Source organism: Chrysochloris asiatica, unplaced genomic scaffold, assembly GCF_000296735.1.
Source record: "Chrysochloris asiatica unplaced genomic scaffold, ChrAsi1.0 scaffold00344, whole genome shotgun sequence".
Taxonomy (NCBI): Eukaryota; Metazoa; Chordata; class Mammalia; order Afrosoricida; family Chrysochloridae; genus Chrysochloris; species Chrysochloris asiatica.
The window spans coordinates 1,705,950-1,730,989 of NW_006408862.1; the positions used below are offsets into that span (position 1 = coordinate 1,705,950).

The following is a 25,040-nucleotide window of genomic DNA, read 5'->3' on the forward strand; positions in this document are numbered from 1 at the left end:
CCAGGATCGGGCAGTGTTTTGTTCTGTTGTGCATAAGGTCGCTATGAGTTGGTACTGACTTGATGGCACATAACAACAACAACAACAACATGCAGTTTTTTATGTCAGAAAACCATTTTTGGCCCATGTTGGTGGTAGTGGTGGTATGCTGTGGAGTCTGTGCCAACTCATAGTGACCCTGTATAGAGTTTTCAATGCTGTAAATCTTTACAGGAGCAGAAAGTCTCATCTTTCTCTCATGGAAGTGCTGAAAGTTTCAAACAGCTGACTGAGATTAATTAGCAGCCCAACTCACAACCACTCCACTACCAGAGCTCCTTCCCATTGCTAGGTAAATTAAAACTAACAGAAATGGTTAATACAAATGAGAGGTCACAAGAGGAAGAGAAGCTCAGCTTTACCAAATATTGGCATCATATAGAAATGTTCCAAAGAAAATTACACCAAAATCTTAATCTAAAATAGAAGCTACTGACTTTATGGTATAGTACTGTGCATATACCAAAGAACACAGACTGCTTTCTAATGGTTTTCATCCTCCAGACCTTTGCCCAGAATCAAGTTTCACCCCCAACAGTTTCAAAGGCAGTTGTTGGGTAAAAACCAAATAGACTGAAGTTTTAGATAATAGTAATGTAGCAATGTTAGGTTCTTAGTTTTGATAAATGTACCACGCTCATGTAAGATGTTAACAATGGAGAACTGGGTGAGGGATATCTGGGAAATCTCCATCCTAGCTTTACAACTTTTCACCAAAATCTAAAATTATTCCTGCTGCTCATCTGTCAGTTTGGCTTGTGTTTGCTAGCTATGATGCTGGAAGTTGGTATTTGTAGACTAAGACAGACTAAGATGAATGATCTAGTTCCAAAAATTAGCCAATCAAAACCTTATGAATTACAACAGAATATTTCCTGATGCATGTAGTGCAGACAGATGGGAAGATGAATTCTCTCACTGGAAAGCACTGTACAATAACCACAAGAATGCACTAAAATGTACTAATGTTTACGAGGATGGTGCGGGACCAGCCAGTGGTTAGTCTATTAAAAATAAGGTCTCCATGATTTTATGACATAACCTTATACACCCTAACACACCCTTATAACCTTTTATCTACTAATAACAACAAAATTATCCCAAAATAGTCTATTTAAGGGAGCACGGTGGGTCCACAGGATTAACACTGGACTGCAAACCACAAAGTTGACAGTACGAGCCCACTAGCTGCTCTATGAGAGAAGATGGGGATTTCTGCTCCCACAAAAAATTTAAAAGTCGTGAAACCCTACACAGGGTCACTATGACTTGAACCAACTGCACAGCACTTAACAATAGTCTATTAAAAACAAAAGTCAGTTTTCCCAATCAAAGTCCCTGGATTTTAAACTATTAAGCTGTTATTCCCCAAAACATACAAGAAGAAACACAGTAATCTAGAGATTTACTACAGAAAATATAGCCAGGCATCTAAAGTTTCTATTAAGGAGATTTAATGGGAAAGACATCAATTGCCAAGGGTATCTGGGTAACACACAAGCATAACTTGTTTCATGTGATCCTGAAGGGCTTTAGTAAATCAACTTGCATAATTCAAATCATATTTTGAGCATGCAAAGGAAGCACGTGCATTTTAAAAGCTGTTAAGTAAGTATTAGGATAATAGGAAGAATTATTATGTAATGAGAATGGCTACATTCTCATTTACCTGTTTGATGAAGGTGGCTTTGAAAGCATCACATTTGTCCAAAGTGCTGACCTAGGTTTCTGCTTCATAAGCTCCACATTTCTATTCTCTCTACCCACTGTCAAGCAACGCTGTGTGCCTTTAACTAATATAGAGCTATTATGGTGATGAGGTTTGCTAATGACAGACCCCAACAGCTCAACACAATCCTCAGTCTCCACGATGAAAAGACGATCAAGCAGACAAGAATGCTTCACTGCACAATAGTAACTCAAGCAGTTAGAGACATAACAGTTGTCCCTACTGTCACTGGGGTTCATGCTGAAATGTTCCTGTTGCCCACAGAGTGGGGCCCTGAAGCCTGTCATCCTTTTCCCAATCCAAAGTACTGGTCAGGTGGGAACTATTACCACTCCTAGAAAAATAGTTTAGGATCTGATTAAAAGATGACTCGAATTGGTCAGCCCAGGTACGCAAAAACATTTCAGGATACTGACTTCTCATCCAAGGAAGAGGAAGCAAGAGTCTGCAATCCAGATGGCTAAGGGGCTAGAAAATAAAACAGTATTTCATGGGCCAACAATACCATTCATAGGCTCCAGGTTTTCATGGATTTTGCCCTTGTAGGTAGAAAATAGCATTAAACACTTGAGACATCATCTTCATCATCACCCTACTCTCATGAACTACCTAAACACATTAATTAGCTCTCTAATAATCTGGATGAGATTATTGTTCAAAATATTCACTCCAATATCAACTAATTGGGCCAAGTACACACAACTTTCCATGTATTTGGTTGGTCATATGACTTACTTTGGCCAGTGGAATAGAAGTAAAATGAAACTGAACTTAAACCCTAAGAACCTATATGTTTCTATGTGAACTCTTGCAGTCTGCATCATCCAAAAGGAGAGTATCTGCTGTCTTGCGGCTGCTTCTTCAACTTAACACCCCAGACAAATACACATGGAACAAAATCGCCCCACCTGACTTGCAGACTCCTGAGCAAGACTAAATCATGGTGTTTGAAGACATTGGCATTGCGGATGGTTTATTATACACATTACTTTGTAAGAGTTGACTGATATACCCAGCACTGTCTCCAGATGCAAGAGTATCAAGTACTTACCATCATCGATTCCAGGCCAGCCCATGAAGTGAGCAGAAATCTGTTTCTCATCCTTTCCATACTCATTCTTGGCAATTAAAGTGTAGTCTCCATTGTTCATATGAGTGGGATTATCCAGCTGGAGGCAACCGTGGTATTCCGTGTGATTGGTAACATGTATTTTAGTACAGATGTATTTGGACTCATTCAATATCGCCCCATTATAGAACCACTGAAGCGCCGGTTTGGGGTTGCCCTTCACAGTGAATGGAATGCACCAATGGTGGTCTGAGGTTGGAGATTCGAGAAATGTGATAGTTGGTGCAACTAAATTGAAAAAGAGAGAGTTAATAGTATCAGAAAGCTCAGAATTCTCTTGTCTCCAGATTTATGTGTCATTGATTAGAGATTTTACTCAACCACTGTTGGTTTCAAAAAAAGAAGCACATGGCCAGAAACTTTGGAGCCCACCAATATTCTGTACCACCATCAAGGTTGGTTTAACTCCCCCAAAAGAGCTCCAGAGAGACGTTTTACTCAACTTCAAATCCACACATCAGAGTCATTTAAAAATATCTATTCAGGTTAAGTAAGAATCAACTCCAAAAACGTTCAAGAGATATCTGACAGTGGAAAGGATTCAACTGAAACTGACTTTGTTTCCTGAAATATACACCTTGGAATTATGATCACCAAAATAATGAGAGGCACTGGTTTTATAGTCTCTCCTCTCTTAATAGTATTAATAAGAATAATATGACTTTGAAAACCTTGTCTAAGGCCTCTGATCTAACTTTTCTAGAACAACTGATCCATGTAAGGAATGTCGCTAATGATGTTGATGATTATAAGTACAATAAACTTACATTTTCACTGATTTCCAATCATCAATATTCTCTGAAAGCATCACATTTATAATGTTCATTTGTGCTAGGATTCTAGATGCAACAGTCAATGTTTTGATTTTTTAAATGTGTGGCCCTATCTAAACCTGAACAAGCTAGATATGATTTTGACTTCATGCTTTGGGGAAAACAACATTATAAAGTAACACACTTGAACAGAGTAGTAATTCTGAATGAAGATATTTAAAAAGTCCTAATCATTATTTGGAGTCCTGGTGTGGCTCTGTGGGTTAATGCGTTGGACTGCAAAGCCATTTGAACTGCAAGGTCAGTGGTTCAAGCTCACCATCTGCTCCTTGGAAACCCTATTCAGGGTTGCTGTGGGTTGGAATTGACTTGACAACACTTAACAACAACAACAATCATTGTTCATTTTGATGCGGTCTTTCTTGGGCAGAGACCTCTGAGATCTAACAGCATCAATTGTCAGAAATTGATACCAAAGTGCTGTGAGGGACTGTGAGTTAGTCGTGATTACTGAGTTGGAAGATCTGGTACTAAGAACTGATGCCTCTCACAAAATGGTCTTATTGGATTTTGGTGTTTTCATCTGATATGTTCATTACAAAAGGGAAAATCTTTAAGCCACAGTAGTCTGATAATACACACACACTTTTGAATGTGATCCCTGAGGTACTTATCTCTGTTGTTAATATTCCTTATCACACAATCCTTCTACTCTTGGTAGATAAAGGTTTACACTTCAGACCACCAAAACCACACTGATATTAACCTAAACTTAGAAAAAAACTTGAATTTGAACATTCTTATTAGAAAGCTGGAGTCCTAGTGTGGTGCTGTAGGATAAGTACTGGACCGTAAGGTTGGTTTGAACTGCAGTTGGTTTGAATACTGCAATTCAAAACTATCAGCTGCTTCGAGGAAACCCTATACAGGGTGGCTATGAGTTAGAACCGCCTCATTGGCATATAACAACAACAACAACATTGGCATTTCACAACAACACCATTAGAAAACTGGTAATCTGATACTACACTGTTGTTGGTAAGTACCCTGGAATCAGTTGACTATACTACACTCAGCTAAATTCAAACCTACCAGCCACTTCTCAGAAACCCTAGTTAGGGTCAGAATGAGTCGGAACCGACTTGAAGGCACTGAACAACAACAATTCCTCCATGATACTACCAAAGGAGGAGTAAAGCTGAGCAAAGTCTAAATCACTTTCATTATCTACGGAAAGATTTCCAGCAACCAGTAAAGTCCCTCATAATTTGTTAACTCTATCAAGCAACAGGATCCTTCACCTTAAAAAGATGCAACATAACAAAATTTAAATACAAAGTTTCATTGTTTGCTTTACTAAATGCTTGTCACCTTTAAAACTGCTTGGAAAACAAAAAACAAAAAACTGCTTGAAGAAAGTAAAATAGTTTTTGGTAGATGATTCAATCCATAAAAGGTAAATTTAAACATAATTGTGGAAGGTGGTATGTCCATTAAGCAAAATAAAATGCACGGTTAGCCACCCATACTTTTAGGTCTGGCCTACAAACCAGTCACAACAGGGACCACAGTGGAATAAAGACCACACTTAGATTCATCCCACCAGCCCAGTCAGACCCCTGTGAGTAGGTCCCACTTATCCCTACTGTTATAAAGTGGATTGTTGTTGTTGTTGCTGTTGTGAAGTGCCATAGAATCAGTTCCGACCCATAATGACCCTGTATACAGTTTTCAAGGAGCAGCTGGTGAGCTTGAACCACCGACCTTGCCATTCAAACGGCTTTGCAGTCTGGCGCATTAACCTACAGCACCACACCAGAACTCATAAAGTGGATTGTTGTTGTTGTTGTTGTGATGTTGTTGTGATGTCGAGTCCAACTCATAGCGACCCCATACAGGGTTTCCGAGGCTGTAAATCTTTATGGGAGCAAAAGGACTTATCTTTCTCCCATGGAACAGCTGGTAGTTTCGAACTGCTGACCCTGAGGTTAGCAGCCCAATTCATAACCACTATGCTACCAGAGCTCCTCATTAAGTGGGTTATACCTCCATAAAATATGTGTTGTAAATCCTAACCTCTGTCTGTGGTTATAATCCAGTTTGGGGGTTGGTTGTCTTTATTAATGAGCAGAATTAGTGGTGGGTGTATCTTGAGTCAATCTCTTTTTATATGTAAAATTAAACAAGCAAGCAGAGGAGAGGTGGGGTAAGACAGATGTCTCGATACATGGTGATCATTAAGGTACAAATAAGTTAAAGAGAGAGACAAGGACCTTCCTCTACGACTGAAAGAGTGAGAATGCTTTCTGTAGAGCTGGCACTCTGAATATGAATTTCTAGCTTTCTTAACTGTGAGAAAATAAGTACCTGTTTGTTAAATCCATCTACCTGTGGCACTTCTGATATAGGAGTACCAGAGAACTAAGATAGAATTTGGTACTGAAAGTAGGGCACTGCTCTAACAAATAACTAAAATGTGGAACTGATTTTCGAATTGGGCAATGGGTAGAGGCTGAAAGATTGTTACGGTGTCTAGTAGTTAAAATCTAGGTTGCCTTAAAGTGCCAGGTAGTAGAATTGTAGATGTCCAAGGCAATTCTTGTAAGGTCTCAGAAGTATGTAAGGAGAGTTAGAATCAAAGTCTTTGTCTTACTAGAGAATACATATGGCACCAACAGCAGAATGCTGCTAGAAATGTGGACATCGAAAATTGTACTTGTGAGACTTACACAGAAAATGATGAGCATGTTATTGGACAATGATAGAAGGCTGATACTTATTATGATTATGCACTGACAAAGAACTTGTCTGAATTATGTTCAAGGTTTTGGTGCAAAGTAGAACTTGTAAGTGATGCACTGGGCTATCTGGCTGATGAGATTATGAAGTGAAGCCTTTAAGGAGGTACATGATTTTTTTCTTGCCACTTGCAGTAAAATGTGAGATGAAAGAGATGGACTTAAAAATAAACTAAGCAGAATTTAAAGCCTTGGGAATGTCCTAGAATCCACATGTAGGGTGAGGCTCTATAACCTTTTGTTAAAGAGATTAAGCTGATGGATCAAGCCAACTACTAGAATAGAAAACCCATCAGCTTGCATTGAAAAGGGAACAGAGAAAGAACGAAAGCAAAAAAACACTGCCTGACTCTGATAATTCAACAGGTGGGAAACAGGTCAAAAGAGCTACTCTGATGTCCTGTAAGAAGAGAAAAGGACTATCTCTGGAGTAGTTCCGAAATCAGCAGAACCATTAGAAGGAGCATGGTACACAGAGTTTTTCAGTTTCAATGGGTGGGACCATGGTCTCCTAGATTTCAAAGGGTGGGACCACAACCTCTGAGATTTCTATGAGATGACCTTTTGCCAACTCAGTTCCAGAGTGTAGGGTTGCCACTAAGAAGTGTCAAGGGGATGGTGCTGTAACAGCAGGGTTGCTACGCACAAGAATAGGGTCTGCTGGGGATAATGGACTGCGGTCACCAGTCAGTTGGAATAGGAGAATGGGCTGCTTAAAGCTGATGGAACAGAGCTGCTGTCCCAGTCAGCCTGGAAGGTGGAGCTAAAGCCCAGAGCTGAGAGGTCTCTACCTAGAAAAGAGAGGCAGTGGGTCATTGCCCACATGGCTTCAGAGAAGACAGGATTACTTTCAAGCCTTGAGAGGGAATGTGATTTGTTCTACTGTGTTTTGAGTTTGCCTGTTATCTCTCCTTCCCCTTCAATGTCTCCCATGTGTAATGGAAATGTCTACCCTTTGTCCATTCCCCCATTGCATTTTGGAAAGGGATAATTTGTATTATAAATTTCACAGGTTCACAAGTGAAGAGAAATTTTGCCCCAGGATGGGAAATGCCTAAAATCTTATCAAGATTTGATTTAAATGATTCAGAAGATTACGTTTTGGACTTGGAGGTGATTTAAGACTTTGGGGATTTTGTGATGGGGTCAATGTGTTTTATGTGTGGCAAGGACATGATGTGGTAGGAGTCAAAGGGTGGAATGTTAGAGATTGAATTTTGCTTCCCCAAAATATGTGTTGCATTCTAACCTCTATGCCTGCAGCTGTAATCTCTTAGAGTTATAATCTCCTATAGCCAGCATTGTGAAGTCAGACTTCCAGACTCTTAAACTGTGAGAAAATAAATTTTTGTTAGTTAAAGTGACCCATTTGTGGTATTTCTGTTACAACAGCTTTAGAAAAAACATGAGGCTTTAAGAACATAGAGATGGAAGTCAGTTGTGTATGTCTGGGGATAGCATTGACTTCAGGCTTCTGGGTAAGTCAAAATGTTGAGAAATGAAGAGTCCAGTACCCAGTAGGTAAACTGGTGATACAGACAGGAACAAAGGATTTGGTTGGTGATTTCATTTCAACAAACACATAGTGAATGTGTGCTGTGAGCTGTGCTCAGTAGTACATGGACACCAGCTATGGTCACTCATCCAACTCCTAATCCAAACAGAAGAATCTCATTCATTTATAGCATGCCAGCTCAGAATTTGCAATGATATGAAATTCGTATGTGATTTTTACTGAATATAAATTCACACAGCATGCTACAATCTAGGATTTATATAGAGACAGCAACATATAGAGAGAAATTCCATTTCTATCTCTCTCATACAGCATATATGTATATATGTTGTTGTTGTTGCTGTTACGTGCCATGGAGTCGGTTCCGACTCACAGTGACCCTGTATAGGGTTTCCAAGGCTGTAAATCTTTACAGGAGCAGAAAGTCTCATCTTTCTCCTGCAGAACGGCTGGTAGTTTCAAACTACCGACCTTGAGGTTTGCAGTCCAATTCATAACCACTACGCTACTAGAGCTCCCAGGGTATTTAATACTGTATGGACTGCAGAGTCAATTTGAACTTCAAGATCAGTGGTTACAGCTCCTAAGAAGACCCTGTACAGGGTTGCTATGAGTCAGAACTGACCCAAGAGCACGTAACAACAACAATTACTTAGAGTATCTGAAGGCAAAATAAGCATTAATATTTTATACCTTCACTTCAAAGTATACGGTGATGGTGGTGGTGGTGGTTTGTCGTGGTGTCTGTTCTGACTCATAGTGACCCTGCCAAGGGTTTCTGAGGCTGTAAATCTTTACAGAAGCAGAAAGCTTCATCTTTCTCCCAAGGAACTCCTGGTAGTTTCAAACTGCTGACCTTGAGCTTAGCAGCCCAACTTGTAACCACTACACTACCAGAGCTTCTTTCAAAGTACATAGAGATTTAAAATAATAACAAAAATTTACATTAATTTAAGTAGAACTCCTACCTGCCCACAGAAACCTGATATCATACTAATAAGGTTTTATTGCATCAGCAGTATAACTGGGTTTTTGTGAACAGCCAACAAGTACTTTAGGTTTCACAACCTTAAAGCTTCATTGTTGCTTATATTGCTGTTGTTAAGTGCCATCTACTCAGTTCTGATTCATAGCGACTCTACATAGGTTTTCCAAGGAGTGGCCGGTGGGTTTGAACCACCAACCTTGTGGTTAGCAATCCAGGGCTGATCCTATAACACCACATCACGACTCCATAGCTAGCAATAATTTGTTTTAGAAATTGGTTGATCCGAATTGAAATAAAAATGTATTAATTAACTGAGGATAACCAACTCAAACTGTTCTATCAGGAAAAGACAGAGGAGAAGCTTAAAAGAAAAACACAGGCAAAAGAACCTGGCGAATACTCCTTAAATACATGTGCACAAAACATTGCAGATACTTTTTAAACAAAGGTAAGCAACACCCAGTCTGCCCAGTGGGAGTTTGTCTACAATCATTTGCTATGAAAAACATGTGTCAGTGTGATTACGTACAATGCACAGTGAGGTTGACGGAATCTTGATCTTCTCCAACAATATTTTCTGCCACACAAGAAATCTGTTTTCCACTGTCATCAGATGAAATGTTAGTTATCCTTAAGGAGCCCTGTGTGTGGCTTGTTTCAGTCTACAAACGAATTAACAGACAAAAATCATCTTTGTTAGGATTGACTCCGAAGAGACACGGTTTGTGGCTTTTTTCTCCTAACTAGAGAAAAAAAATATTATACACACATACATATATATGTAACTAGGAGGCATATTTTTTAAAGTTCAAGGGAAAATGGAATTAAAAATAATGAAATTTTTTCACAAACTTCTTGAAGCTCCTTTATATAAATCTATCTATGTATCTATGTATCTGTCTATCTGTCTGACTGGCTATCTGTCTATCTATCTACTTAGCTACCTATGGACTTATGGTGTGGTGTTGTATATATACAAAACATTACAGAAGTTTCTAAAATATATATAGCAAAAAAGAAGTTTCCCTATCTAAATCAGACTTCAGCAAAGGAATAAATAAGAAGTTAATCTATTTCTCTATCAGTTGCTTAATTGCTTAACATTGATTTAATCGTTGAATTCCTACCCACCTTCTTCCAAGGGAAAAGACCCCAAGGATAGTTACTCACTTGGCTCATGATGTCACAAAGAAGTCACTAGGGATATAGAGATTCTCCAATCTATGGGGCATACATACTACAATGAAAATCTACATATGCCTTTAGTTTATAAGAATGATGGCAGTAGAATAGAGTGTAAATGTAAATAAAAAACTCAGGTTACATTTCTATAAGTGGCCTTATAAAATATTAAATGATCACAACTAGGTTTAATACGATCCCAAATTCTGAGACACTCTCCTGCCGCTTATTAACACAGAGCCAAACACAGCCTTACCAGATGTTTGGAAACCAGATTCCCGACATCCCAGTACAGGTTAGGAGCTGGATCACCAGCAATGCTACAAGATAATGTAACAGACTTTCCTTCCTCCACAGTGAGGTTGGGTGCAGCCAAATTTGCTGACGGCAAACCTGTGGATCAAAGGAAGTCAGTGAAAACATATGTAAATAGTTAAATGTTCTATCAAAATAATATCAATACACTGAAAACTTAATACTCCATACTTTATGATCAATCATTAGTATATTAAAATCAATCAACATAAATTAATCTAAGGCTAATTTATGTTGAAATGAATCAAACAGCTCCAGGTTGATAATCTCTACATATTTAATGTTAACCACAAAATATTTGGTAATAAGATCTGAAAGCAAATTTCACACATCTGTTTAAAATATCATTGCAGAATAACCCTTTATTAAGAAGACTTTTTCTTTTATTATGAATTGTGTGAACATTTACAGAGTAAATCAGTTTTCTGTTCAGCATTTCTTACACACTTTCTTTCAGGTCATTGATTACAATTCCCACAATGACACATCAAGCACGTCCATCTCCAAGAATTGATTGTTGTAAGGAATGTGTTCCTCTCTGGTGTTACTGTTCAGCCTGTGGAACTCTCTACTGTTTGGCTGAAAATTGAACCATGAAGAGTGGTCGAGTGGTGGGGTCTATGGTGGGTGGGGTTTCTACTCCAGACCTGAGGGTGTAAAAGGGTTGTTGTCTCGGGGGTTCCACCAGGCTCTATCAGACCAGTAAGCCTGTTCTTTTTTTTCATGATTTTGAAATGTGTTCCACATTTTTTCATACTTTATCAAAGACCTTCTGATATGATTTCTTTCAGAATAGTTGATAGTGGTAGCCAGGCACCATCTAGTTCTTCTGATTTAAAAACTGATTTGCAGAACTCTGGCTTCCACATCAGTTTCTGTTACATAGTCAGTAATCCAGTTTTGAGCACATAACTAGGCACTGTACCTATGGATTGATACCTTATTTATTTCCCCCTCTCTCCTCACTCCAACTTTTTATAATTAAGAAGAAAGACTGTCTTAGTTATCTAGTGCTGCTTTAATAAACAGAACTCTATTCACTACCAGTTTAGGAGGCTAGAAGGTAGAATTCACAGCACCAGCTCTAGAGGAAGGCTTTCTCTCTATAGGTTCACAGTTTGCAAGGAAGGGCCTTGTTTCCTTTCAGCACAGTGGCCCAGCATTCCTTGACAATCTCCATGTGTCTTGGCATCAATCTTCCCCTGGCTGTAGGTGGTACCCAGAGCAGAGATCTCAATCCAAAGGACATGTGCTCTATTTGTGGCTCTTCTCTCTTGGTGGTAGTAAGTTCATCTCTCTCTGCTCACTTTTCACTGCTTTTTTTTTTTTTAAGTTTTTGTTGTGAATTGAGTGATAGTTTATATGGGAGAACATCAGTTTTTACACTCATCGTTTCATTGCAATGATTACAATCTTCTCCGTGCAACATCATTCAATATTCCTTCTGTTTTTGTTTTTGTTTTTTATTTTGGATGTACACAAAAACACTCAGGAATATATAATAATTTAAACAACCAAAGGGCACATTCTGTAAGCCTGCTTCCTGGCCGCCAGCACCCAGTCTCTTTCCATGAGTCTAGAGTTCTCAGCTGTTCCCTCTGTCCATGTCCCCATCGCTGCCTCCATCTCTGGTGTTGCAGCTTCTCTGGATAAGATCCTACATTCCACTTGTGCTCTTCTCCCTTGATGGTCCTAGGGTCCTTTGTTCCTGGAATTCACTTTTCTCTCCTTTTCTCTCTTATATGTAAAAAGTGTTACAGGTCACATCCCAGGAAATACCCCTTACATCTGATCAGAGTTGTGATAAGATTAAGGGTGTTGCTTCCCACCCTTGATCCTCTCACCACTGATCACCTTAGTACATTAGATCACATCATGGGGGATCCTTACCTAATGGTCCCATTACATCATTACAGTGTGGCACTGTGAGATCAACACTGGACTCTGAATGACAAGGTTGGCAGTTCAAACTCACCAAGTACTCCTCAGAAACCTTATAAAGGATCAATATGAGTTGACTGCACTTAACAACAACAACAGCAGGAGAAAGATCAGATTTTCTGCTCCCACAGAGGTATAATACCTCAGAAACCCTATACAGGGTCACTATGAGTTGAAACAGACTCCATGGCATTTAGCAACAACAACATTATTATATAACTACCAAGCCACCGAGAATCATTGCCTAGCCAAGTTGACACATTTTGGGAGAGACACAATTTAACTCATGACATTTTAAATTATGTTCAATGAAGCAGAGGTCCAGCAAGGATGAGGTAGACCCTCAGTGAGATGAACTGGCACAACAGTCTCAAAGATGAACTCAGACATGCCAGTGATTATAAGGATGATTCAAGATCAGAATATATTTTATTCTGTAATAAAATACGGTCTATCAGTAGACAGCATAGATGTAACAGCAGGTAATGGCAACAGCAGCATGACCATTTATGGGATATTGACAAGACCAGACAGTCTTTTCTTGTGCTTTACGTTACTATGTTATTTATTCCTTACCATCAATTTTGAAGCTAAGTATTTTATTCTCATTTAAATAATGAAGAATATGGGTTTTGGAAAAGTCAAATTAATCATCTTAAGATACCCAACTACATGCAGACCTAGGATTTGAACCCAAAGTTCAGGGTCTTCACCATTACACTACAATGCCTTTCCACATTGCACATATCCATTTGAGCACCGACCAAAATGCCATTTCATGCATACCCATGATCCAGGAATAAGTCTGTTTAAAAACAACAACAACAACAACAACAACAAACAATGATGTGTCTGTTTGTGAGGGAAAAGTGAGCTACCTTTATTTATAGTGATATTGTATCACCCTGCCCTAGCAGTTTCCAAAGGAATCTGTGCAAAATTGGCCAAGTCTAGATCTTTTCAACGTAAAGTCTTCCACAAATGAGTAAGCATCTGACTCACATTAATTCTACAGCATTAATATGCTGGCCAGAGATTCAATAATGGAAAAAACAATCTGTACTTGAAATATCACTTGAGGTTTAATTAACACAATAAAAATGAATTGGGAAGCAAGAGTAGCCAAGGCAGGATAAACGATTTGCCAGGCACTACTTCCTGACTTAATAAGATTTGAAATCGGCACAAGTACAGAGAAAATGTCCCAGCAATACTTCCAAGAGATTCTAGCTGAGCTGGAAGGAGATCTTATTCTTAGCACCATAACTGTCTTCCTTTGCACTCTGGAAAGCCTCCCTGGAGGTAAGAGATAATCAGCTTCCCAGACAGACACTGCCTTGTTAACAGCTCTCGCCCTGGATTTGTTCAGTAAAGGCCTACTATCTTGTCGACCTCCACAGAGAATTACTAGTAAATCCAGTAAAAAAGCCGTCTGCTCCTATAAGATTTACAGTCTCAAAAATCCTATTTAGGGTTACTATGATTTGGAATCAATTCTATGGCAATGGGCTACTACCCTAAAGGTTGGTAGTTCAAACTCATCCAACAGCATCTTGGAAAGAAAAAACCTAGCAATCTGCTTCTGTAGAGATTACAGCCAAGAAACCCCTAGGGAACGGCTCTACTGTGGGATCCAGGGGGTCGCTATAAGTCAGAAACAACTCAACAACAATGGGTTTGGGAGTTTTTGTGTGTTTTCCTTTTCTTCCATGTTGGGTCATCCTCCCCCATATATAAAATTATTCCAGTAAATTATTACTTTGTCTGATCTCTGCCTCTTCTCCTCTCACTTCTATTTATACATGCATAGAGAACTTAAAACAAATACATACTTGGCCTAGCCATTAACTCTCTCTCAACAGAACATTTAAAGTCCATAACCTTCCCCTCTGCTATTCTAGCTTCTTAGTATAGCATCCCACTTCTGTATCTACTAAAAATATATTCCATAACCAGGAATAAAGTCAGAATGAGCCTGAACTATTTGTAAAGCACCTGGTTGCAAAGATGACCGAAAATTAGCAAAATAAGTTTCTAAACTCATATTGGAAACAGTGCTTTTAATTTCATATGAGCCATGTCATGCCAAAGAGAGTAACCACATAACTTCTAAACACAAAAGCCTAAGAAGCAGCTGGCAGATTAATAAAAACAGCTCCATGTGGTATTCTAAAAAGATACAGAAAAGTAAAACTGTGTTTTAACTTATTTTAGTAGATAAAACCTGATCTCAAATACAACTAAAGCAAAGTAGTCAATTACAGCAGATTTTGTATCACTTTTTCAGACAAACTAATACTGATACAGCTAAAAGGCTAAAAGTAAATAGTATTTTATACCAATCTGACTTCCACAGAATCAACAGGACATTTCCTTTTAATATTCTGTGGATGGTAACAAAATAGAGTTGTTATCAGTCTGTTTCCCTGGTTTAAAAATAAACACACATGACGAATATGTATGAATATGCTAAGCAGATACGGTTATTGCCAACTATGGTTGAAACCAAAACCACATTTTAAAAAATAAATCATTAAAATCAATTTAATTTAGGGAACTCAAATTGTTCTCAAGAGCACCAGATAAGTGACACACACTGTCCTAAATAATGTTTGGTTGGTGTGTCTTAAGGAATCTCTTCTTACACATCTGTTACTTTGTTGTGCTGCGGTGGCTTATATGTTGCTGTGAGGTTGGAAGCTATGCCATTGGTGTTCTCAAATACCAGCAGGGTCACACATGGTGGACAGGTTTAAGTGGAGTTTACAGACTAAGAACAGACTAGGAAGAAGAAGTAAGCAATCCACTACTAAGGGACTGGCTCTTGAAAACCTTATGAATAGTAGTGAAACACTGTCAAATACAGTGCCAGAAGACAAGCCCCTCAGGCTGGAAGGTACTCAAAATACATCTGAGGAAGAGTTTCCTCCTTAGAGTTCACCTTAATGACGTGACTGGAGCAATGCTTTTGGATCCTTCATTTACTGATGGAGCACAACTCAAAATAGAAAAGAAACAGCCGTAAATATCAATTAATTACCAGAACATGGAATATATGAAGTATGAATGTAGGAAAATTGGAAACCATCAATAAGGAAATGGAACACATAAAGATCAATATCCTAGGCATTGATGAACTGACATAGACAGGCATTGATCATTTTGTATCAGACAATCATAGGGTTTAATATGCCAGAATGACAAGTCCAAGAGAAATGGTATTGCATTCATTATCAAAAAAGAACACTTCAAGATCTATCTTGAAATACAATGCTGTCTGTGACAGGATAATATCTATATGTCTACAAGGAAGACCAGTTAATACAACTACTATTCAAATTTATATACCAATCACCAAAGCCAATGATGAAGAAATTGAAGAATTCTACCAACTTTTTCAATCTGAAATTGATCAAACGTGCAATCAAGATGTATTAATCATTATTGATGATTGGAATGCAAAAGTTGGAAGCAAAGAGGAGGGATCTGTACTTGGAAAATACAACCCTAGTGATAGAAATGATGTTAGAGATAGATCTTCATCGCAATTATCTTTTTTCAACAATATGAATGCTGACTGTACAAGTGGACCTTGACAGATAGTACAATTGACAGATAGGAATGAAACTGACTACATATGTCAGAAGAGAAAATGAAGAACCTCAATATCATCAACCAAAATAAGGCTAGGGACTGACTAGAACAGACCATCAATTGCTCTTCTGCAAGTTAAGTTTGAAAATGAAGATAATTCAAAGAAGTTCAAGAAAGTCAAAATGTGACCTTGAGTATATTCTACCTGAATTTAGAGAACATCTCAAGAACAGATTTGATGCACTGAACACTAATGACCAAAGATCAGAGCAGTTGTAATAATAATCAAGAACATTATACTTGAATAAAGCAAAAGGTCTTTAAAAAGACAGGAAAGAAAGAAAAGATCAAAATTGAGGTTAGAACTTGCTCTTGATGTAGAGAAGCTAAAGCAACTGGAAGTAAAGAGAAAGTTAAAGGTACAATATTGAAGAATTCTATGGGGAAAATATTGAACGATGCAGGAAGAATCAAAGAAGATGGAAGGAATTCACAGTCACTGTACAAAAAGAATTGGTCAATGCTCAAGCATTCCAGGAGGTAGCATCTGATCAAGAACCAATGGAACTGAAGGAAGAACTTCAAATTGCAATGAAGGCATTAGTTGAAAACCAAGGCTCCAGGAATTGATGGAATATCAATTGAAATGTTTCAACAAAGAAATGCAACACTGGAGGCACACTCTTGTCTATGGCAAGAAATTTGGAAGAAGGCTCCCTGGCCAACCAGCTAGAAGACATCCATACGTGTGCCCATTCTAAAGAGAGGTGACCCAATGGAATACAGAAATCATTGGACAATATCATTAATATCATATGTAAGTAAAATTTTGCCAAAGATAATTTAAAAATTATTGTAGCAATACATCAACAGAGTGCTGTCTGTTCAAGTCAAATTCTGAAAATTAAAATTCAATTCAAGCCAAATTCTGAGGAGGACCTGGAAAGAGGGATATCATTGCTGATGTCAAATGGATCTTGGCTGAAAGCAGTAAGTACCAGAAATATATCTATTTGTGCTCTATTGGCCATAGAAAAGCATTGGATATGTGTGGACAATAACAAACTATGGGTTACGTTGCGAAGAGTAAGAATCCCAAAACACTTATTTTTTTTCATGTGGAACTTGTACATAGACCAAGAAGTTTGAACATAAAAAGGGGATACTGCAGGATTTCAAATCAGGCAAGGTGAGCATGAGGATTGCATCCTTTCACCACACTTATTCAGTCTATGTTTTTCTTATTGTTTAAGTGCCATAGAGTAGGTTCCGACTCATAGCAACTCTATATAGGGTTTCCAAGGAGCAGCTGGTGGGTTTGAACTGCCGACCTTGTGGCTGGAACTACCGTTTGGTCCAGCACATTATCCTGCTGTGCCACGTATGGAGCAAATAATCCAAGAAGCTACATTACATGAAGAAGAACAGAACGCAGCCTTATGATTGTAGGAAGGCGTTATGCCTTAGCAATCTGCGGTATGCAGTTAAAACAACACTGCTTGCTCCAAGTGAAGAGGACTTAAAACACCTACTGATAAATATCAGAGACAACAGCCTTCAGTATAGACTGCACCTCAATATAAAGAAAACAAAAATCCTCACAACTGGACCAATAAACATCATGATAAATAGAGAAAAATTGAAGTTGTCAAAGATTTCATTTTGCTTGAATCCACACTCATGCTGCAATAAGCCCCTTAAAAATGTTGAAGAACAAATATGTCAGTTTGAGGTCTATGGCAAGCCATGGTATTTTCAATTACCTCATATGCAGGTGAAAGCTGTATAATGAATAAAGAAGAGTGGAGAAGAACTGGTACATTTGAATCATGGTATTGGCAAAGAATATTGAAAGTAGCATGGATAGCTACAAGAGCAAATAAATGTCTTGGAAGAAGTATAGCCAGAATTCTCCCTAGAAACTGGGATGTCAAGATTTGATCTCAAGTACTTTAGACCTGTTCTCAGGAGGAACCAGCCCCTGGAAAAGGACATCATGCTTGCTAAAGTAAAAGGTCAGTTAAAAAGAGGGAGACACCCCCCCTCCAACACACACACACACAAGATGGATTAACACAGTGTGTACCACAATGGGCTCAAACATAACAATTGTGAAGATGGCACAGGGTTGAGCAGGGTTTTGCTCTGTTGTGCACAGGGTCGCTATGAGTCTGAGCCAATCTGATGATACTTAACAACAAGGAGTCTCTACACTAAAAGTTCAAACTTTGCAAAAGTGGAAAATTGAAATTATTGCTATCAATTACAAGGGAACAAAGACAGGTCTGATTTCAGCGCATGGGACTGTTTAGACTTTTATATAGTAACAACACAGTGCTTCAAGCATCAACTGAATTAGCACCTTATATTCACTGTGGGACTATCATTCTCTATAGTAACTAGCTACTATTAAAGTGGGGGTGAGGAATGGTTTTGATATGGCCCAGAGGAATACTGCCTTTCTTAAACATATTTGTCAAGTCTACTTAGAGCAAAGCATTTCATCCACCATTAACATTTCCTGAAGAAACTCTCTTCCAGAGGAAATTTAAAGCATATTTATAGTATAAAAAAATTAAAGTGTAAAATACACTTCTTTAATCATTCCATTCAGCCAAGGGAAATGACTTATACTCAAGATGAACTGCTGAAGGTCAACCAAGAGTAGAGGATATTAGTTCAACTTTTAAAACAATCTATATGATAAGCAATGGTACTGAAAATTAATAAAGGAGTAGCAGGGACAATTTCACATAAAATGATAAACCAGCATAATTTGGCAAAATAACCTTTATTTTCACATGTGTGCTTCAGCTTTCGTCTTCAGAGCAAGTATTCCTAGCACCCCATAAGTCCAATTAATGAGGACATTTTATATGAAGGTATTTTACAATGGATAAAGTTTTTCTAAAGTTTAAATGAGTCTGGTGGAAGAATAGACCACAACATGCTTCACAGCATGAATAAATTTACAGTAATTCACAGCAAGAGTGAATGTTAGAAAAATCTTGTGAGACATTTTGTATGGAAATGACACAGTTAAACTTTCCAGCCCCTCCTATCACAGTTGCTGGATCACAGAAGGTAAAAAGAAAAACAAGATTCTCACAGAATTCAATGATGACAGAAATTGCAAAGGAAATTTCAACATGCTAAAATATGGAATGATTTGGTTCAACTGATATAAATATTTAAGTTGTTCTTACTTAACTGAAATATCTGTACCACCATATTAAAAACTGGGTTCAATTTGATCATTAATATAATATGGTTGATGCTCTCATTAATTGATCAATTCTGAAGGAATCAAATGTTTATACTAGGGTAAATAAAACAATATTAGTACTAGGGTTCCTGTTCAGACATTGTTGTTGTTGTTAAGTGCCGTCGAGTCGGTTCCGACCCATAGCGACCCTGAATAGGGTTTCCGAGGCTGTAAATCTTTACGGGAGCAGATCGCCTCATCTTTCTCCCGCGGAGCAGCTGGTAGTTTCGAACTGCTGACCTTCCGGTTCGCAGCCCGATTCGTAACCAGGCATATACAAGTTTATTCCTAACAAAATGTGTTTAAACATGTCTAAGCAATCAGTGAATGACTGCAAACAAGTTCTTTCAGTAATACACTTGTCTTAGTTTCCTTAGGGTGTAGTGCTGTAGGATAAGCACTGGATTGCAAGGTTGGTTTGAACTGCAAGGTCAGCTTCTTGGAAATCCTATATAGGGGCACTATGAGTCTGAACAGACTTCATGGCACTTAATAGCAACAACACGAGCAATGATAACAGTGGCTTCTAAGGTCATCTGCTGGGCCAGTTCAATTAAAGGCTGAGAGGTCAGCTCACTTGGTCTAGTGACTGTTATTCGGGACTCCAAATTTACTTTGGTAGATTTTCTTAAAGGACACAGAGCTGCCATGCAGGCTTTTTATACAGAAGTTTTAAGAAAATGAAGAACTGCATTCGTGGTAAAAAAAAAAAAAAAAAAAAGACCAGGAAAGTTGCAGTAAGGAATTTTTTTCCATTGTGACAATGAACCTGACATTCTTTGTTGTCGTAAGTGTTGCAGAGTCAGTTTTGACTTGCAGTGACCCTGCATATGGTTTCCAAGGAATGGCTGGTGAATTTGAACTGCAAACCTTGCAGTTCAAACTGACCTTGTGGTTGAGTGCTTACCCTACAATGTCACACTAAAATTCATTCTTAGAGGGTAGCAAAGGCTGTTCTGTAAGAATTGCAATGGGAAACCTCAGCCCATCTACCCAACAGCACTGATCTTACTCCATCAGGCTTCCTTTTATTCCCCAAATTCAAAGGAACATGATTTGAGTCCCTCAAGGATATTAAAACTGCCATATTAACATGGTGCCAATCAAAGGGCACAGACTTCTTCAGGGACGGGTTGTTGTTGTTGTTGATAGTAAATGCAGTATTGAATTGGTTCTAACTCATAGCAACCCTGATAGGGTTTCCAAGGAGTAGCTGGTAGGTTTGAATTGCTAACCTTGTGATCTGTAGTCCAGTGTTTATCCTATAGTGCCACACCACAAAAATACCACCTTCAGAAGCGTCTAGACCTAGATGAAGGATATGTGGGAAAAAATTGCTTCACATTTTGATATTTTTGTGTGTGTAATTAAGGTTCATATGATTTCATAGCAATCCTTTTGGACTTTCCCAGGTTCGAGGTGTACGTTAGGAACCAAGGGGATATATATTTGCATATGTAATGTAAAGAGCTTATTTTCCACATGATGTCTACATGATAAAATACAATTGACCTTCATTAGTTATGGAGTCCATATTTGTGAATTCATCTACTCACTAAAATTTGTTTGTATCCTCAAAATCAGTATTTATACACTTTTGAGATTATTCATAGACAAGCACAGAGTAACAAAACTGTGAGTCACCTGTCATGTAATTTCCAGGCTGGGGCTGAACAATTCAGAGTATTGTACTTCTGTTTACGGCACTCTTCAGTACTCTCTGTAAACAAGTGTCCCTTTCACAGAGTTTTTGGTGCCACATTTTGTTGCATTTTTTGTGTGTGGGGGCTTTTTTTTGGTGGTGGTTTCACTGATTAAAAGGGCCCCCAAGCACAGTGTTCAAGTGCTGCCTAGTGCCCCTTAACATGAGAAGGCTGTGATGAGCCTTGCAACGCAAATGCTTATGTTGTTGTTGACAAATGTCTTCAAGTGGACTCATATATAGCGTTTCCAAAGAGTGGCTGGTGGGTTTGAACCATCGATCTTATGGTTTAAATCAACCATGCTGTCTAGCTTATCCTACTGCTCCATACCAGGACTCCATGTGTATGTTGTTGTTGTTGCTAAGTGCCATTGAGTCAGTTCTGACTCATAGTGACTTTTTATAGGGTTTCTGAGGAGCAGCTGGTGAGCTTGATCCACCAACCTTCCTGTTTAGTGCTTATCCTGCAGCACCACACCAGGACTCCAGGTGTACGTTGTTGCTATTAGTTATTAAGTGTTATCAAGTCAGTTCCAACCCACAGGGACCCTGTATAGGGCTTCTGAGGAGCAGCTGGTGAGCTTGAACCACCAACCTTGCAGTTCAAATCCACTTTGCAGTCAAGCACATTAACCCACAGCATCACAAATATGTTGTATTCAGGTATCAGTTCATAGTCCTGTTGACCATGAGTCCAATGTTAATGAATCAACAATATATATTTTAAAAGGTGTGTTTAAACAGAAACACACATTTTTAAAAAGTTTATGTATTGATCAATTGACAAAAATGTTGTGACAGGAATCTAACCTGTATTTCCCCTAATTGCTCAGTGTTTGCCAATTCAATGTTTGTTGTGACCCTACAGAACGTAACTTATGTAAACTATGAGAGTTTGCTACCCTAAAAGGAGTCCTGCTTGCCCAGTGATTAAGTGCTGGGATATTAATGAGAGTCATCAGTAATTCTAACCCTCCTTCAGTTTGGTGGGAGAAAAGATTGCTGATCCCTCCCGTAAAAACTGCTGTTATTAAATGCCTTCAAGTTGGTTCCGACTCATTGTAACCCTATGTAGACTATCCAAAAAGTCGTTGGTGAGTTTGAACCGCTGTAAAACTTGTTGTGTTGTTAAGTGTCATCAGGTCGGACCCGACTCATAACGACCCTGTATAGGATTTCCAAGAGCAGCTGGTGAGTCTGAACCGCCAGCCAAGTGGTTCAAGCCAAACTTGCAGTCTAGTGCTTTATCTCACAGCACCACACCAGGACGGGGCAATTCTACCCTAACATATAAGAACACTATGAGTTGGAATCAATGCCACATGGCACACAACAATAGCAAACACAACTGTACTAAAAGGCAATGCTTTAAAGAAAACTCACTTTATAAAGGAATAAAACTCCAATAGAAAGATGAGGCTTTATGCTTCCACAAAGACTTATAGCCTTGGACATGCTATCCAGGGTCGCTATGAGTCAGAACTGACTCAACAGCACTTTACAACAACAAATTTAATAGCAAAATCCCAGATGATAAAACTCTGAAAGATGTGAGAAGGCAGTAAAGGCATCTTTTCTTGTTTTATTAAGGGTGGTGGAGATATTTAGAGGTTGTTTCTAGACACTTATAGAAAACATATGTTCAAATATATGAGGTAAATACTTTGTCAAACTTTTACTTTCAAACAAGAAAAAATAAAACAAAGAATACTATCAAGGGGAGAGAAGGTAAAAGCCTATATAAAAATGAACAAAAGATAAAAGAGGACAATTTATTAAACATATAAGAAAGTACTCAATAGATTGGAAAAATACAAACTAAAAAGTTCTGACATACCGTATTTTAGATAAACAAAAGTAAGAAGTTTGTTAACATCAAGGTATACATCACTGTTGTGACTATAAAATGGTATGGCCATGTTTAATATGTTGTTGTTGTTGTTAAGTGCCGTCGAGTCGGTTCCGACCCATAGCGACCCTGTACAGGGTTTCCAAGGGTGTAAATCTTTACGGGAGTAGAAAGCCTCATCTTTCTCCCGCAGAGCAGCTGGTAGTTTCGAACCGCTGACCTTAAGGTTCGCAGCCCGATTCGTAACCACTACGCTACCAGAGCTCCTTATACAAATCATATAAACCCCAAATTCTGCTTCCTAAGGTGTTCGCTCAAGATTCTGCTGCACTTATACATTTTACATAAAAGCATATATAAGGATACTAGTCTTGTTAAGTGCTGTCAAGTCGGTTCCAATTCATAGCGACCCTGTGCAGGGTTTCCGAGGAACGGCTGGTGGGTTTGACCTGCCGACTTTGTGGTTTGCAGTCCAGTGGTGCTGATCTAACAGCGCCACACCAGGAAGATACTAGTTGAAACATTTTGCAAGTAATGCAAGATGGGAAATAGGTTAAACATCCCTCAATATGAAACTTGAAATATTTTGAGAAAAAAAGAAAAAGTAATTAGGAGAAAACAAAACAGTTTAAGAACACTAAGGAGTCCTGGTATGGTGCTGTGGGCTAATGCATCAGACTGCAAAGTCGTTTGAATTGCAAGGTTGGTGGTTCAAGCTCACCAGCTGCTCACTGGAGGCCCTACACAGGGTTGCTATGGGTTGGAATCGACTCACAGGCACTTAACAACAACAACAACAACAAGAACACTAAAATGATAGAAAACTAGATTTGCTCATGTACTAGCATACTGTTTTAGAGAGTTCACTCTCGGAAGACCATCATTTACTTTTAAATTAATTCTGAATGCTTGCATGTGTCACCGTTCTGCCCTAGCTGATCCACCACCCACTTTCATATATGCAATTAATAATTTATAAGAAACAGAAATTTAAAAATTATTTTAAATTGACAAATTTATTAGGAAAAAATTGGACTAGGTCATCCCCAACCCAACCCTTAATTCTATCACTATGATCTATTATCAACACTTGTTCTTGTGGCTAAGTGCCATTGAGTCGGTTCCAACCCACAGTGACCCTGTATAGGGTTTCTTGGTATGGTTAAGAGTCCTGGTATGGCACTATAGGATAAGCACTGATCTGATAATCACAAGGATGGTGGTTCAAGTCCACCAGTCACTCCTCAGAAACCCTATATAGGGTCGCTAGGAGTTGTAACCGACTCTACAGCATTTAATAACAACAACAACATAGGGTTTCTGAGGAGCTGACTGCGGTTAGCAATCCAGTGCTTATCCAACAGCGCCACACCAGGACACTTAGGGACAGGTATTTTAGGGCTTCTTCTGTGCTGCTCAGTAGGTCAAAAGAGCAAGAAAATTGTTTGTGAACTGATTAAATAGTTAATTAACTGATTCAAATTTCAAGGGAGGAAAAATATGAACACTTGTGTAGAGTCACACAAGGTTTTGCAATTCGAGTCCATCTGCTACGCATAAGAAAGATAAGGCTTCTGCTCCTGCCAAGATGTACAGCCTCAGAAATCCTATACACGGTCGCTATGAGTAATAATCAATGGAACTTAACAACAACTACATAGAGATGTGTCACAGAAAAATCCATACCAGAACACTTTGACTTTCCTGCCTTGTAAACACATTGGCACTCAAATAGAGATGTGAATTTATCATATTGTATCCATTTAAATTCTGGAGGTGAATGTCGAGGAAAAGAGTAGGGGACACCAGTTAAGTCCAGACTTAAGGATCAGCATCAGGAGACACAATCAGTAAGATAATTGTAAAGGATTGTGTTGCATTGAATTGCATTTGTTTCTGCTGCCTGGACACTTTTATCACCCTGGAATCCTTCCCTCTGCATAGTCTGGATGTTAATCGAGTGTATCTGTAGTCAGTAAAGTACTGCACTAAGCAAATTTTTTTTTTTTTTTGATGGATCGATGGATGGATGGATGGACAAATGGATGCACAGATGGATGGATGGATGGATACATGAATAGATGGACAGACAAACAAAGCATCAACAATGTGCTTATTTCTTTACACACTTTAAAATCATCCACCAAGAATTAATATTCTATATGCAAAGACTATTGACCAGGTTGTTCCCAGCTGATTTCTCTCCGTTGCACACAAACG

At 38.6% G+C, this 25,040-nt stretch overlaps 1 protein-coding gene across 4 annotated transcripts in view; it reads right to left on the reverse strand.

Annotated features, from left to right (window-relative positions):
- NTRK2 (neurotrophic tyrosine kinase, receptor, type 2) overlaps positions 1 to 25,040 on the reverse strand; it is a 562,954-nt gene that overhangs the window by 472,232 nt on the left and 65,682 nt on the right. For all 4 annotated transcript variants that reach the window (XM_006875883.1, XM_006875882.1, XM_006875885.1 and 1 more), the window contains exons 6-8: positions 10,411 to 10,547; positions 9,502 to 9,634; positions 2,820 to 3,125 (exon numbers count right to left, since the gene is read on the reverse strand). In XM_006875883.1, the coding sequence (XP_006875945.1) occupies positions 2,820 to 3,125; positions 9,502 to 9,634; positions 10,411 to 10,547 (576 nt within the window). The remainder of the gene's footprint in view (positions 1 to 2,819; positions 3,126 to 9,501; positions 9,635 to 10,410; positions 10,548 to 25,040) is intronic.